Source organism: Peromyscus maniculatus, chromosome 15 (assembly GCF_049852395.1).
Source record: "Peromyscus maniculatus bairdii isolate BWxNUB_F1_BW_parent chromosome 15, HU_Pman_BW_mat_3.1, whole genome shotgun sequence".
NCBI classification, from domain to species: Eukaryota; Metazoa; Chordata; class Mammalia; order Rodentia; family Cricetidae; genus Peromyscus; species Peromyscus maniculatus.
In genome coordinates, this window is record NC_134866.1 from 43404871 (window position 1) to 43422670 (window position 17800).

Genomic DNA, 17800 nt, shown 5'->3' on the forward strand with positions numbered 1-17800 from the left:
TCTCCTCCTCCTTCTCATCATTAATAAGGGGCCTCACTACACAGCTCAGGTAGCCCAGGCTAGCCTTCCATACTGCTGTTCACTTACGCCATTCCCAAGTAGATCAATTTTCATTACTCATCTTTGTTCATCAGTACCAAAGTTTCCCTATAAAATATGCCCAGAAGTAGAATTACTTGGTCACAGGTACAAACATCTTGAGTTTGTTAAATGTTGCCAATTTTGTTACCCAAATGGCTGTCCAAGTCTATACTTTAACAAATAGTATGAGTCGTGTCCGTGTCGTCGTGTCCCCCCCCCCCCCCCCCGGCCCGCGCGTGCGCTCTCCCAGGAAGTATATAGCTTTACCACCTCGGCCTCCCATGTGAAGCTTTATGGCCTCCGCCTCAGGACTGAGCACCTAAGCACCTATCTAGGCTCTAGAACGCTTGGGTTCCAGCTCTTGTTCTTTTATTAGCTGTGGGTTTGGGCTAAGAAATTTAGCCACTACTCAAGACTGTTTGAAGATAATCTTAGGAAAGAAAATCAGAGAGGGAAATTTGCTAAGTTGCCCTGCATAGCCTTGTACTTTAGCTTTCCAAGACATAGGATTGCAGGCTTACATCACGATGCCTGACTTCGTTCTCTGTCACATTGAGACAGCTCCTCTCCATTTCTGTTTTCTGATCTTTAAAATTATGGTTGTGTATTGCGTTTCATCAAGTGCTTCTGTACCAATTAATATGATTATGTGATTTTTCTTCTTTAACCAGCTTGTTTGTGAGACTTTATTTCTTCTTTTGCATTTATATTCATGAGGACAGTTGATATATGCAGGGATTTAAAATATTATCTTTAACTGGTATTGATGTTAATGTAAGTCTAGTTATACAGCAGCTAAGAAGTATTTCCTTATTTTCTTTTTTTGAAATAAATAATATAAAATTAGTGATAATTATTCTTTAAACATTTATAGAGGGGCTAGAGAGATAGCTCAATGATTAAGAACACTTGTTGCTCTTCCAGAGGACCTGAGTTTGGCTCCCAGGACCCAAATGGTAGCTCACAATCCTCTCTGTAACTCCAGTTTCAGAAGATCTGACACCCTCTTCTAACCTGGGGCACCAAGCATGCCCATGATGCACATTAAGTAAAAAAACTCATACACATAAAATAAATCCAAATAACAGACAAATAAATACATTGTAGAAATCAGTAAGACCATCTAGGGCTGAATGTACTCCTCTTTAGAAATTTTTTAAATTATGAATTTAATTTACTAAATAGTTATAGAAATATTAAAATTGTCTGTTTCCTACTAGAGAAATTTATGGTAGCTTACTTTAAAATTGTTTATTAACAGCTAATGATTGTACATATTCCTGGTGTTCATTGTAGCATGTTCATGTCCTTGGTTTATTCCTGACAGGACCAGTGATGGAGGGATTCCCTCTCTGCGGGGCCATGCATTAGTATGTAGAGTTTCTTCTTAGCAGTTCTTTCATATTGTTAATCCTGGTGTTCTGCCTAGAGAATGCACATTTTCAGGGGCTTTTCTTTTGTCCGTGTCTGTTGGCATCCTGTGTTGAACACCAACCTTCAACACCAACCCTGGGATATACACGGCAAAAAGACATCCAGAGAACTCTCCACAATGCCAATCTTCAGATCCCAGGACGTAGCCAATCTGTCATTTTCTCTTTTTTTCCAGTGTTATTTTTCATCATATCCAGACTTTGCAGTTGTATTTAGAAATAATATAGGGGGAAATACAACCATGCTGTCCTCCCGAGAGCCAAGTTCTCTGGTCTGAAGGACTATGATAGTTACATTTCCCCGACATCCATTTCTGCTAAAGTAACCATCTCTTTTTAGACACTTGTTATAACTACAGGTGACCAGAGAGAGAGGATTCAGTCTCCAAAGACCTTGTTGTACAATCATGAGGATCTGAGTAGGGTACCTGAAACATGCTTAAGAAAACCAGACGTGATGTTTTGTGCTTGTAATCTTAGCCCTGGGAAGACGGAGACAGGCAGATACTTGGGACTCACTGGCCAGTCAGTTTAGCCTATTAGGTAAGTTCCAAATTCCAATGAGAAGCCCTGTCTCAAAAATAAAGTGGATGGTACCTTAGGAACGACACCTGAGGTTGACTCCTGGCTTCCACAAGCATGTGCACACGCATACAACTACTTGGCCATTCCTACCAAAATACTGGAAACAAACCAATCATAATAAGAAATGAAGTAAGATGCTGAAGGTCTGTGTCCAACACCTATGTATAGAGAAATGCCAAGGGATGCTACATGGGCCACAGACAAGATAACATTCAGTATCACGTGGCCAGTCCAAAAGAATTTCAATGGTGTTGCTCATCTCAAGAGACCATCTCTGAGAAGATAACGCACTGCAGCCTGGATTTAAAAATGCACAAACAGCTCACCTTCACTGTCACAGCATTCCAGGATAGAAGGGTCCTCTCGAATCACGGCAGTCAGAGCGTTGACATCTCCATTAGATGCTGCCTGATACACCATGGCCAAGTCGACTTCCTCAGATGAGTCACCTTCGCAAATCAAACAGACACTCTTGTTAGTGTGCGGCGTGAATTCACTCAAAGAATAACACAGTCCAAACTGTCACCCACGCAAGTGATTCACTCACCCTACCACCCCAGTGCATCCAGGCAGAGGCTGAGTCAGCCTGGCCACATACTCCCTGGACACTTCTGAGGAAAAGTGACCCGCTGTGGGCCATTTGCAACACCGCCGTGTGTTGACAAGGAGCCTTGGGGTTAGACGCCCTTTGATGCGTTCTGACTCTTCAGGCATTTGGGTTTCCCAAAATTAGAGAGAGCCGAGAGAGAAGGCCCTCTTCTTGCTTCCAGTCTACTCTTCAAGATCTGAAACAGGCTACATGGTCTCTCTTTTGTTTCTTGTTTAGAGGCAGGGTCTCGTGCCACCCAGGTTGGCCTTGAAATTTCTATATAGCTGAGGTTGACCTCGGATTTCTGATCCTCTTACACCCACCTCTTGAGTGCTGGCATTGCAGATGTGGCTACCATGCCTGGTTTTATGCACTTGTTGGGCATCGAAAGCGCGTGCTTGCTAGGTAAGCCTTCTACGGAGCTACATCCACCGGCCCATGGGGGCTTGGTTCACCGGTCTTTGGGAGAAGCATTATGCTCCTCCTTCTTTCTCTTCCAGAGATGCTCCACACCTTTTCCTGTCCTGATCTTTGCTGACTCTGTCTCCAGATGCCCTTACCCTCTTGCTGCATGTGCGAGAGGCACTGGCAGCCTGGGAAAGGGGAAGATGGGGCTATCCTTTCCTCAGCCACCTTTTCTCATGTGGAGCTGGCTCTCACTTAGCCCCTCATAACCTATCCACCACCATTGTCCTTCAGCTGTTAAGTTGGGTAATTACTCTTGGTCTCCATCTATTACATTTGTATTTGGACCTTTTGCCTCATCTTGTATTTTTGTCCTTTCCTTAAAACCTGTTCCCTTTCTTTCTTTCTTTCTTTCTTTCTTTCTTTCTTTCTTTCTTTCTTTCTTTCTTTCTTTCCTTCCTTCCTTCCTTCCTTCCTTCCTTCCTTCCTTCCTTCCTTCCTTCCTTCCTTCTTTCTTTCTTTCTTTCTTTCTTTCTTTCTTTCTTTTATTTTCAAGACAAGATTTCTCTGTGTAGCCCTGGCTGGCCTGGATCTCACTCTGTAGATCAGGCTGGCCTGGAACTCAGAGATCCACCTGCCTCTTCCTCCCAAGTGTTGGGATTAAAGGCGTGTGTTATGACCGCCTGGCTAAGTCTGTTCATTTTCAACCTCCTGGGTTTGCATAGATGCTATTTCTAGAGGAACTAGGGTTGTATGAAACTGCTTTAAATATGGTAGCCACCTGTTTACCCCTGCACCTTTGTGAAGAATTGATTCAACAGATTTTACTGCCGAGGGCGACAACAGACCACCAGGTGGGTCCAGGATGCAGAGAAGGCTGGGAAGCAAGTTCTCCTGGGGAGACCCCTGGAGGGAAGCTGTGCCAAGCCCCTCTCTTACAGTTCTCCAAGTGTAACTGATGTTCAGAGAAAGAATATCTCACCAGTTGTAAAGTTGTGTGTTCTTCCAGTGTGGACTCGAGGCTCAAGTTTGGCTTTCCAGTTCTTTGAACTTTAGCTGGCATGAGAATAAAGTTTTGGTTTGGTTTCTCTGTCCCAGTATTTCTGAGAAAACCATTAATGATTTTTAACCAGTCACCCAGTTCCAGGGCAAGCTTGTTACTGAGGTCGGCTTGCTTAGGACAGCCTTGTTTTGTAACGTGAGCGGCTGCTTCCTAACTCGTCCAGGTTTGGTTTTGTGTCTTGTCTTTTGAAGCGGGCTCCTCTGCTCATTTGCAGGCCAGGTGAAGGGGGTCTGGGACAAATACCACTCGTGTGTGGTCGGTTGGATGACTCTGGAGCCAGATACCATTGGGACAAGCCACGCTTGTGCTAACCAGCTGCGTGCAAATATGGGTCAGTCACCCTCGCCTGGCTTAGTTTCCTTATCTGTAAAATGGAAGTGATCGTGATGACATTGACCATCACTTCCTTTAGAAAGTTGTACAGGGTGACACTGTGTTAATATTAATCCTGTGTGCCTAGGAACAGCCTGGCATTTAGTAAACATTTTATAATTTTTGCTCCACTTAAAAATTTTGGCTTATTTAGACAGCATTAGATGTCTGAGACATATGTTTAAAAGGGGCTCTTGTTGATGATAGCTATTAAGAAGCCATCTATTGCTTAGAATCCATTACAAATCCTCACGTAAGTCTGGAATTTTGTTGCAATGACTCCCAGTGTCTCTGGGCATAAGAACTAGGGCCCCAACTTAAAAGATGAACCTACTTTCAGCTGTACATTCAAAGATGCTAATAGTGGTACCTTGGAAGGAGGAGCCCGACTGAGTCAGGGAGCCGCTAAAGGTGCCAACAGAACCATGGAGCTGGGTGGTTGTCTTTGTTTTGAGACAGGGTATCACTGTGTAGTCCTTGCTGGCCTAGAACTCATTACGTAGACCAACTGGTCTCAAATGTATGGGTGATCCTCCTACCTCTGTCTCCCCTGTGCTGAGATTACGGGTGAATGGCATCACACCAGATTCAACTGTGGGTTTTTATAGATGGTATGCTGTATGATAACATGTTCACCTGCCATTCACGACTCAGTGCGGTAAGAGACAGACAACATCTTCATCACGATGTGGAACTGCACTGCCTCCTAGAATTAGGATTCCCCAAAGTAACTGGTCAGACGGATGTGAATATCACATTTAATGTGTGACATATCTGGATCTGTAAAATGCCTGCAGGGACTCATCGACTCATCGGAAGGTGGCTGACTCCGCCCTTCCTGTTGATCAACCTCCCCTCACCCCGATGCTAGTTTTACTCTGAATGTTCTCGGATGATCATCAACATATTCCCCTCTCAGCCAAACAGCTGTTTCAGTGCATTGCCTGTGTCCTGAACGACAGGTGCAGCATGTGACCCGGAACGACGTTATTAAGAATTTACATCATTGTGGCCAACGTGACATGTTGAGGGCTGTGACCCGATTAGAGTTTGTGAAACGCAAACATAATCTAGCTGGGATGGTTGAGAGCCCTGCTCTCTCCGTTTCACCACCCATGGATTGGGAAGCTTGCGGTCAGCTTCTGGATGGAAAGAAAGCCCGTCTAAGAAGAATGAAGATTAAACCAGCTGAGAAGAGCTGGGTGAAGAAAAGAGTTGCGGCCTCTCCACATCACTTACACACCCGAGTCACCACACCTCAGGCCAACAGTATCGCTAGAACATTTACACGTGCCAATCAATACATTCCTCTTATTTGTTTGTTCTTGGGCTTGTCATTTTGTATTATTTTGTATTATTATAAGCTTTAGTTTTCTTTTCAGTCTGTGAGAGAGTTCTAAGCAAGGATAGTTTTAGCAGAGGCACATTAGCAAAGAACAGGAGGTATTAGATGGATATTAGCGCCACAGGAATTAATGTTTAATGACGAGGAGGAACTCCAGCTGATAACTGATTATAACCATATTGAGGGAGGTGTCAGGGCCCTTCCGTTCTTCCCAGATCAGTGTCGTATGAGATCTCTAGCCTGTGGGTTAAATATGACTGGAGGAGACTGGAAATAGAGGGGGATGGTCAAAATGAGATGCAGTGGATTTCATTTGTGCCTCGTGAAAAGTTCAGGAAAGTAAGTGGGTTTGTTCTGGAGATAATTCCATGAGGTCAAGATCATGGTCTAGATAGTTTGCACGCACAATATACAATTTACAATTTTTACACACTTTTAACTGCCCAGTTCCGTGGCCTTAAGGCATTCAAAGCACCATACACTCACTACCACCACCCTCCCCAAGCCCTTTTCACTTTCCAAAACTCTGTACCCATTAAACAGTAACCCCCATGTTTTCCTTTCTAGGCCCCGGAAAGCACTACTTTACCCTCTGTGTCTGTGAATCTGACTCTAGGTTTTTTTCATCTGTGGAATCAACAGTATTTGTCTCTTTGTGATTAGATTACTTCACTTAGCAGAATGTTTGTGAGGCTCATTCATGGAGGAATATGTATCTGAGTATATTTTTCTTCCTTTTGAATATATTTTCCTTCCTTTTGAATGTTGAGTAATATTTTTCCCTATATATGAACCAACCATACTGTATTTATCTTTTGATGGACACGTGGCTTTTCTTTGTCTTTATCTTGGCTATTGTGAGTAATGCTGCAGTGAACAGGGGTACACAAATTGCCTTGATCTTCTGCTTTCACCTTTTCTGGGTATACCCTCAAAAATAGAAATGCTGGATCATGTGATTATACTGTTTTCATGTTCAATTTTTTTTTCCAAGTCAGGGTTTCTTTGAGTAGTCCTGGAACTCACTCTGTAGAGCAGGCTGGCCTCGAACTCACAGAGATCCACCTGCCTCTGCCTCTGGAGAGCTGGGATTAAAGGCGTGCACCACCACCACCTGGCTCATGTTCAGTTTTTAACAATCCATCATATCATTTGTGTTGGTTAGTCTTACGTCAGCTTGACCCAAGCTAGAGTCATTTGGGAAGAGGGACTTTCAACTGAGAAAATGCCTCCATAAGATTGGCTTATAGGCAAATCTATAGGGCATGTTCTTGATTGATGATTGATGTGGGAGGGCCCAGCCCACTGTGGGTGGTGTCATCCCTGTGCAGGTGGTCCTTCGTTATATAAGAAAGCAGACTGAGCAAGCCATGGGTAGCAAGTGGTAAGCCGTGCTCCTCTATGGTCTCTCTTCCAGTTCTTGCTTCCAGGTTCCTGCCCTGACTTTCCTCAGTGATGGGTTGTGACCTGAGAGTTATGAGATAAACAATTTCCTCAAGTTGCTTTTGGTCATGGTATTTTAATCAGAGCAATAGAGACCCCTTGCTAAGAGACTATTTTTTTTCAAGGCAGCTTTATCATTTTATATCACCATATCTGCCCACGGGTTCTAATTTCCCACATCTCTTTGCACTTATTTATTGTGTGTGACAATGCATTACTTTTTATAACAGCCATCCTTTCGAGTAGGAAGTGGTCTTTAGCTGTGGTTTTGAATTACATTTCCCTAATGATGGGCAATGTTGCACATCTTTTTCATGTGTTGTTGACTGTCCCTCTATTTTTGGAGGAATTGTAGAGGAATGCTTTTTAGAATCCTTTGTTCACTTTGGAATAAGACTTGTTGTTTTGTGGTGTTGGCTTGTAGGGATGTATGAAGAACTCTATTATTGACAGTAACTCCAGTATCAGATGTTTGATGCACAAACATCTTTTCATACTCCATGGCTTTGCTGTTTGCACTGTTAATAGCACCTCACAATCCAATTTGTCTATGTTTCTTTTTCGTTGGCTGTGCATTTGATATCATATCCAGAAAAGCATTGCCAAATCCACTGCTAGATTCTCCTTCTTTGGGCTTTTTTCTAAGAGTTTTATGGTTCTAGGCATTGTGGTTGGGTCTTTGATATTCTACAAGGTGAGAATCTAAGCTCTTTCTTTCCTGTGACTATCTAGTTTCTCAAGCATTATATTTTGAAGACCATTACTGAGTGATCTTAGCATCCTTCTTAAAAATTAGCTAACCGTAGATGTATGGGATCATTTCTGAACTCTTAGGTCTATTCCATTGATCCATATGACTACTGCCTTCATGCCAATACCAAACTTTTTGATTATTGCAGCTTTAGAATAACTTCTAAAATCAGGGAAAGTAAGGCCTCCCTCTAATTTTGTTTTTCTTTTGTAAAACTGTCTGAAATGTCTGGGAGTTCATTTGAGATTCCACATGCATTTTTAGAATGAACTTTCTCATTTCTGGAACAATGTCATTGAGTTTTGACAGAGATTGTACTGAATCTACAGTACAATCTTTGTTTGGGAAGCAGCGACATCTTAATATGATTTTCTAACTCAGGAAGCACAGGATATCTTTTCACTTACTGGCAACTTCTTTAATTTACTTCAATAACTCATTGTGGTTTGGGGTACGCAAATCTTTTTGCCTTCTGGGTTAAGTTTATCCCTAACTACTTTATTCTTTTGTTATTATTGTGAATAGCATTGCGTTCAAAGAGCTTTTATGCAAACATTTCTACAATTAAATTGTTCTGTGACTCTAAGCAGTTAGAAGTAGCAGTGAATCAGTGACAGGAAAAGTTATCTGGGTTATTGGAGCTTGACAGAGATGTTCCAGGTCACGTCCAGAGCAAACAGGCATCTTGTTATTGAAGATGGGTAGTCTTGCCTGGAAGACCATTTAGGACGTATGCTTGGAAGGACATCGGAGCGAAGCACAGAGACAGGGCAAGGGAAGATCCACAAGGCTGATTAAAATGAGCCTCAGAGTTTGCTCAGCTTAGGCTACTAAGTTATGAAACTAGTGATTAGGAACAGGAAGGCACTTCCCTAGAGCCTGTGTAGAAATGCCCAGTCTAAACCATGGTGAGTGGAGATCCCAGGCCTAACCTTGCAGTTGGTAAGAAGAATTTCTGCAGAAATGAGAAAAGATGTTGCAGAAATAACAAGTACAAAGGAAAAAATGATAGACATTCCTTTGGAATCTAAAATAGGGGCAGGAGTGGTTTTGTTTTTCCCACAAAGGTCACAAACCCACTTACCATCTTCCAGTAACTCCATACAATTAGATGATACACACCCCTTTCTTTTCTCTATGTATCTTTCTATGTATGTATCTATCTTTAGTCATCTACCTATTCAGCTCCATGAATTCATCATGTGTCTATTGTTCTTCCCAGGCAACAAGTTTTGAATGCTTCTTGCCTCTCTGTATAAAGCCTAAACAGACAGACTTTCGCACAGCTGCACGTAGATCGAGTCTAGAATTCACACAGAGGGAGGGACACTAACAGTAGGGGAAATGAGAGAGACATGGCCTGAAGGAATAGGAAGCACCATGTGAAGAAATGTTGGCTGTAAGTTTTAAAACATTTTATGTGTGTATATACATGAAATACAGAAAGATCCACAAGAGCACAATAAAAACGTTGAATGTCTTGGACAAGTTCTGAACCTATTATATTTTCTAGACTCTCTATAGTGAATTTACATTGCTTATGCTCATCAAAGTTAACCAAGCTTTTTTCCCTCTTAAATGTTGGGAGAGATGTGTGCTTGCTACTTTTCATTAGTATTTTACTTCTAAAAGGGTAGACAGAGCTTTGTACGATGATCGTTGTTAATGGTTTGGATAGAATGTGCCTCCCCGAAAGGTTCATGTATTAGGGGATTGATATCAGTGGGTGGTACCATTTTGGGAGGTTCTGAGATCATTAGGGGGGTCTAGCTAGAGGAAGTCATGTTGGGGGTGGGTCCTTGAGGGGGTCTCTTGTTCCAGGCCCCTTTGGGATTCTTTAGGATGCCTCCTTACTGTGGTGATGTGAACTGTCCTGCTTCATCATGCCTTGCCTGCACAAAGGACTCAACCCTCTGCTACAGAGTCAAAGGGAATCTTTCTTCCTTCAAGGTGCCTTTGAGTACTCAGACAGAGGTAGGCGAACACTTCAATCATTCAACAAGTAAGGGAAGATTATAGTTAAGCAAATGCTTCAATAATACAAGTAAGGGAAGGTTAATAGCTATGTAAATACCTTTATAATACAACATGTAAGGAAACAGTTCCTGGAAAAGTTGACATTCTAAAAAACCAAACAACTGTATTTTTAAAATTCTGACCTTCTAATATTAAATGTATGCTATAGAGAACATAAAGAAAACATTTCTTGATTTATACACAGACAGGAAAGGTTGGCAAAGGGTAAAGCCATCCAAGAGTTACTTCTGAGGCCATAATTGATTTCTGGGGTTTTTTCAAAGGGAGCTTTGGGTTTACTCAGGGAGTGACTAATGCCAAAACAGTTACTGTATAAAGAAAATAAAGGTAGAAATTGTAATGATCAAGGAAACCAAAGTGTGCGGAAGCAGTACTGTTTGGTGTTGTCTGTGAACTATCTCTAGCCTGCAGTGAGGTAAGAATGCCTCAAACATCGTGTGCTCAGAAACTGTACAACAGTTCCCCAGTAACTTCTGTTGAATCCAATAAATTGTGAACTTACCGAAAACTCTGACCTTTATAAATACTCTGGTAGGTAAAACAAAATGAAACAGGTAACTATTTTAAATGATTAATTTTTACCTAAAAAATATAAGGATAGACAGATATTTTTGGTATCATCTTTTTCTCTTTTTTCCTTTCTTTCTTTTTTCATTTTTCCTTCCTTCCTTCCTTTCTTTTTCTTTCTTTCTTTTCTTTCTTGAGACAGGGTTTCTCTGTGTAGCCCTGGCTGTCCTAGAACTTGCTCTGTAGACCAGGCTGGCCTTGAACTCACAAAGATCCACCTGCCTCTGCCTCCTGAGAGCTGCGATTAAAGGCGTGTGCCATCACTTCTAGGCCTCTTTCCTTATTTTACATGCCAAAAACCTAATTGGTTTCTGGTCATATTAGAAATTGTTTATTTGATCCCGAGGGCCTAGTGCTGACCCTAGGGCTTCAGGTACACAGCTCGCTCACTCTTAGCCAAGTTTTGGGTGCTCTGAGCTCCCCAAATTTTGCATAGGTGCAGGTTCCATTTTTAGGGTTCCAATGATGGCTGTGCCCTCGGGTCACTGTGGAGTTCTTAGGAAAGCCATCTCTTACATTTGTTCCTGAGTCCATTTTGTTGAAATTGCTTCGAGGTCAGATTACCTGCGGAAGGGCCAGGCCAGTGTAAAGGTCGTTTTAGTTTTCAGAGTCCAAGCCAGCTGATCTGAGACACTGCCTTCAGTTTATTCTATTCTGAGGATCCCTGGGTGACTGAACTCACCATTGATTGACCGGTGACATTGGAATTCATTCTGAGCACTTACAGAGGGATCTGCAGATCTCAGATTATTCTTTCACATAGGACTGATTGCCTCTGGAGAACTGAAGTATTCAGTCATCCATGGACGCTGCATCTCCTATGGACAGCAACAGCCTGGTCGCTAAGGGGCAGAGTCTCCATCCTTTAAAATGACATAATCCAGTGGGAAGACAGATGTCTAAGTGGTGATTGAGACATCCTTGGGCTATTATGACGGGGCAATAAAATCATTTAAAGGGATGTTTCATAGGGCATTCTTCTAATTCAGATTCCTCTCTCTTTCCATACAGTTATCCCGGTTACTATGGAACAGCAGAGAAATTACATTTTGGGGCAACCTAGAAGGACCTAACTATTCATAAAGAAGTAAGGCCTTTGCACCTTTCAGGAGGTACCAGGCTTTCACGGCACCATAATGGCTCCATGTGACAACATTGCCACCCTCTGGTGAGGAAGAATCTTTATGGTCCCTGACTGGGCTCTGGGCCAGGGGACCGCTGATGCTGTTGAATACAAGTCAGAGTTTGAAGCACCCTGCAATACAGGAACAAGTAAAGATGCCTCTCTAAAGGATACTTTTTTTTTCTTATTTTGGGGTATTTATTTATTGATTAATTAAATGATTACTCAATTTTTAAAAGAGAGCCTTGCGTGTTGTGCAACCTTGGCTGGTGGGAACTCCCGCTGAATTCTGGCTTCGGATGTACAGCGGTCCTTCCGTCTCTTTCTAGTAGGGGCTGGGACCAGAGGCATGCTTCACCATGCCTAGGGGTTGGATGTTGTGGTTTCTGTTTTGAGACAGGAGCTTGGTAAATCGCCCAGGTTTGCCTTGAACTCACTGGCTTTGAGCTGCTGGTGATTCTCCTGCCTCAGTCTACCTCATGCTGAGATTATGTGCGTGCACTGCCATTCCCAACTTAGGAAACATTCACAGCATGCCTTGTCAGCAATCTAATTCTTAAAAAGATGTGTTTTTTTTTTTTAAGTTATAGAACCTTTAAAGTAGGATAATTGTATTTATCGATCAATTTAGGGTTCATTTTCCAAATGCAGATGGATTTGTCACCCGTTGTATTCTTGTAGAACTCTTGATGTTAGTATATCACATTAGTCCTTTGTTAATTATGCATGTATAAATTTTACATTCATTTTTATAAAGGGTGGTGTTAGCCTGGTTAGCTTTGGAAACTGAAAAATAGATAAGCATTATGTGGACTCTCCTATTGTTATTTTGAAACAACTATGTGACTGTTTTTACCATTTTCATTTTCTCAAAGTGGTAAGTGATAGAGTCAGGCTTTTACCATGTTTTGGGAGCTCTGGAAGGGGTGACAAATGGTAAAAGAAGCAGGATTTGATTTGACTGGAAAGGAGCAGATTCTGTTAAACACACAGCTGCTCTGAAATGCTGGGAAAGAGAGTTTGGCATTGTTTCCTGTAGGCCCAGAATGAATTAGGTGGGCACAAACCAGAAGAGAGATTTTTGAAGAACCAGAGACATAGAACCATGGTCATGTTGTGGACTAATGCTTTCCACTCTCAGCCTGTATCTCAGTAGGTTCTGATCAAGCATATCTTGGTGATGCCCTTGAGCAGACAGTTCGCCTCTCCATTTTCTTTTCTGATTAATATTCTCTGAGTCTGCCTAACATCTGTAGAAAGACAAATATTGGGTCACTTATCATTACATGAACAAATCAAATCAAGTTGACAATAAAGATGTCTACAAGGGATTGAAATACAATAGCTTTTCATCATTGGGATAATTATTAGGTTACTTGCCTTAGGTTGCTTACTTGCTTCATTAAAGCAATGAATAAAACCTTACTTGGTGTATAATCATCCTCCATAGGACCTTATTAGAATACACAGCTGTTTGGGTTATATGACTTTTCATTTATTAAAGAAAAAATTCCTAAATTTTAGAAACTATGCATAAGAGTGATGTTTGATACATTGATTATATATTTGCTGATTTTATAGCATATTCTTTCCAAATTGGCAATCTGAAGAGGGGTAGACATAAGAAGTGAAGGATTATGGTTTATAACCTTTGGGCCAGAGCTGGTCAAGGTGGAAGATGGCTGCTTCTTTAAGCAGTTTTAGAAGGCATGCCCTTGGCATTGTAAGAGTTGAATCCACCCTCAGCCTTCACCCCTCACATACTGCGGGCATGTAGCTTAAGCAAAGTTGGCTTAAACCATCACATCAGAGCTCTAAGCGTACGATTTCAAAATACTGAAAAAGTGACAGCAGAAACCATTTCTTAATCTGAATTTCTTTCTGAAAACCAAGCAAGTTATTGTGTATCAATATGAGTCCAGAGTCTTTGGTAAAACAAGCAAGTTAAGACATCCCTGGTTTTCAGTCCTGACTGCGCATTAGGATTGCCTTGGAGATTTGCAACAAAAACAAAACAAAAAATAAACAAACAACTGATGTCTGAGTCCTATTCATGGACATTTTGATTTTATTGACCTGTCATTTTACATTATTTTACTTTTTCATTTAAAAATTATCAAAATCCAGATAAAAAGAAAATATATATGCAAAGGTAATCAGCATTAAAATGTTGGTGTTGGTGGCCGGAGAGACGGCTCAGTGATTAAGAGCACTGGCTGTTCTTACAAAGGACCCAGGTTCGATTCCTAGCACCCACAGGGCAGCTCACAACTGTCTCTAACTCCAGTCTTGGGGATCTGATGCCCTCTTCTGGCCTCCAAGGACAAACAGACACACATGTGGGGTGCAGACATACATGCAAACAAAATGCCCATACCCATATAAATAAATACAATTTTAAAAAAATTTGGTGTCTTAGATACTTATTTTACTTATAGGCCAGGAGGGGTTGTATCCATCCCCACCCCTTCTTAGGACCCCTTACTTCTACCCATTGCATGATGTTGCAGGAGGGTAAGGAGGGGGGTTAGCAGGAGGTGGGCTAGAAGGCGGGGATCTAGCTGGATCAGAGTGTGTAGTCACGAGAATCTCTTAGATCCGTCTTCCCCTGCGACTGAGACTCTGAACTCTCTTTGGTTCTCCATCGTCAACTCCAAATAAACAAGACTGAAGTCCTATTTCAGGCATTTTAAACGGTAACAGAAAAGATAAGGGATAGTCCTAAGGAACAAGCAAGGGGTTCATAGGTCCTAACAGATGTGAGGCCACAAGGCAAGGGATAGGAGAAAGAAATTTTGGGGAGGTGCTACTTCCTGAAGTCAGTGTGGCCCTCAGAGGTTAGGACAGTGACCTGTCTGAATTTGAAGCCAGGACTTCTGTCAGCCACAGGGGCAGGGCCAATTGACTAGACTAGAAACGTAGATCCCACAATTCTCTTGCATGATATTACCTCTGAGGACTGAGAGACTGTGACAGGATTTGAGAAACTGACTGAAATTCTCTGAGCTCCTGTGTGGGTTTGACTAACACTGAGGACACATTTTAAAAGATGTGTGTGTGTGTGTGTGTGTGTGTGTGTGTGTATGTGTGTGTGTGTGTGATGTGCATATATGAATAAGGGGATGTGGGTGTGATGGTCAGAGAACAGCTTTTGGGATTGGTTTCTGTCCTTTCATTGTGGATTTCTCGGATCAAAATTGGGCTGTCAGGGTTTTTCAGCAAGGGTTTACCCACTGGGTAGTCTTCACTCAAACCATTTTAATGTTGAAATAAACAATAGCTAACAGTTTGGAGCATATGTTATTTATAAAAGTATAACCATGTTAATAAAAATAGTTTGGAGTTTTTCTGCTTTCCATATAAACAAGATTATATAATACCAGAGTATAAACAAGTTACCATGTCAAAATATTTCAAAATATTGCTTGTAAAAATATGGCTGAAATGTGAATGATTGAACTTTAAAACAGCTAATTTGATAATTTTCTTATTATTAGACATTTAAATACTTTTTTTCCTCAGCCCCAAGGATACTGCATATTAATAATACTCTTCATAAATTAATACTACAAAGAAAGGAGACTACTATATCATTTTTAACAGTCATTTCTTTTATTGTTCCTAAGACGTTTTCATCTGTGTGGACATTTATGAATTAGCTATCTACTGTTGAACTTGACCTCTTTTTACTTCAAGGCATCAGTCTGCCGGAAGAGCTTCCTACGCAGTAGGGATCTTCACCCTTCATCCCTTAGCAATGCTGCAGCCATGGTTACCCATTCATTTGCACTCAAGTTCTCAGTCTGGCTTGGCTAAGTTTTTCTTTGGTTTTAGGAACAGGATTTTCAGCATTTATATAGTCAAAAATCAATGCATACTGCATTTGAAAACTTTTACCATTGTATTTGTGATTACAAAGGTCTTCCTTGTTGAACTTTATACTGACTTATTTGTAAATGTTTAACTTTGCTTGACGTGATTTTTTAAAATTTATTTTTGTATAATTGACTTTAGCCAACTAGTCACTTATTGGGTAATTCCTTTTCCCCCACTAATTTTTTTTTTTTTTTTTTTTTTTTTTTTTTTTTTTTTTGGTTTTTCGAGACAGGGTTTCTCTGTGTAGCTTTGCGCCTTTCCTGGAGCTCACTTGGTAGCCCAGGCTGGCCTTGAACTCACAGAGATCCGCCTGGCTCTGCCTCCCGAGTGCTGGGATTAAAGGCGTGCGCCACCACCGCCCGGCTCCTCCACTAATTTATAATGGCCACCTGGTCAGATACTAAATCATCAACAGTTTCGAGGAGGGGCCTCGTATAGCCCTTGCTGCGGAACTGTGGCGTGGGAAGCAGGGACCCCTTAGAACCATCCTCTCTGCAGTGATCATGCATGAGTTTGGCAATGCAGCCGGTGCCCGCCGCACCCACATTTCAGGCTCTCACGGGTGTTCCACGGTAAAGCCTTTTGTTGTTGCTGTTTCTTGCACAGTTTTGAGATTCTAAAACTTTTGGGGAGCACTGTTGAAGACAGCAGAACGCAAAGCCAATGTTAGTGAAAACTACCTCACAAGTATTCCTGCAGACCACCTCCCAGTCACTGCAAGGGCACCCACTGCCCCATGCTACCTCGGGGCTCACAGGGTCTTTTGAGGACCCTGTCGCTGTCTCGGTAATATTTGCAATTATGAAAAACCCTCACGTAGTGCTTGGTCTAGGCCAGGTACTGTGATGAGCACTCTTTATACACCTAATCATTTAATGCTCGTTTTTGGAAGTGGGGGCTGCAATTATCTTCATTTTGTGGGTGAAGGAACCCAGATTCAGAGTGAGGAGGTGACTTAGCCAACGTGGCATGGGTGAAACTCAGCTGAAGACTGTTAGGCCCAGATTCTACCCTCTGACCCACAGGTGCCACAGCCTGTAACTGCCCTGGCACTGTGGTCTCTAATTGCCCTCTCACCAGCACGCAAAGACCCCATACAACCCATTGAACTTTGACCTTTCTGTGGTTTGGGATGGACACCCCACATGCCCACTTTCCATTCTGTCTTAGAGCAGCCTGTTCCCCATTCTGCACCGTTGTACAAGCTGTGGGGCCCAGAAGCGTCATCAAGTTAGAGTTTAGGCTCACGGTAGTAAAAATGCATCTCACAGTCAGCCCAATTGGATACTTTGGTTTGCGGATATGCATCCTCCCACTGTAGACAAAGGGTGATGAGGTAAGACCAGTAGCAACATTCTAAGATCTACCAGTGGCCTAGAGAGATTAGTTTTCTTCTGCTATGGTTTTCGGCACCTACCAATTGAAAAGAGGTGCTCTGTCATGAATCTGTTACAGAGCAGAAGATAGCTTGAACTTGGGGAGGTGGCTTGTCCAAATAACCTTAGATGAGTATAGCATGAATTGTTTAGAAGGACTTATTAATTAAACAAACCTGGAGCCAGGTATTGGGGTGAACGCTGGAAGATTAGAGAAGCAGAACAAGCCACAGCTACCTCACCTTGCCAATTCCTCAGCTGATCCTGTTTCTTCAGACTGAAAGCTTCTCAATCCTCATCCAGAATGAATCTCAGCTGAACTGTGCTGCTCAAAGCCTAAAAGCTTAACCAGCCAAAAGCTTAACCAGTCAAATGCTTCTAGTTTTTGGTCCTCATGCTTTATATACCTTTCGGCTCTCTACCATCACTCCCTGGGATTAAAGCCTCACTTTCTGGGATTAAAGGCGTGAGTCGCCATGCTTAGCTGTATCCTTGAACAGATGGATTTCTGCCTCTGGAATGCTAGGATTAAAGGCGTGTGCTACCACTGCCTAACCTCTATGTTTAATATTGTGGCTGTTCTGTCTCTGACCCCAGATAAGTTTATTAGGGTGCACGATATTTTGGGGAACACAATACCACCACAGATGAGTCATTTGTAATAGTCACCAGCACTTTCCAAGTCATCATTATGGGCTGGGGTGGCTCCAAGGGCTTGTATGTATTACTTAAATCTTAAGGGGATTGTTGTACC

At 42.0% G+C, this 17800-nt stretch overlaps 1 protein-coding gene across 2 annotated transcripts in view; it reads right to left on the bottom strand.

The window, feature by feature from the left end:
• Ankrd55 (ankyrin repeat domain 55) overlaps nt 1-17800 on the bottom strand; it is a 95118-nt gene that overhangs the window by 67473 nt on the left and 9845 nt on the right. For both annotated transcript variants that reach the window (XM_076551893.1, XM_042261561.2), the window contains exon 3: nt 2426-2548. In XM_076551893.1, coding sequence (XP_076408008.1) covers nt 2426-2548 — 123 coding nt within the window. The remainder of the gene's footprint in view (nt 1-2425; nt 2549-17800) is intronic.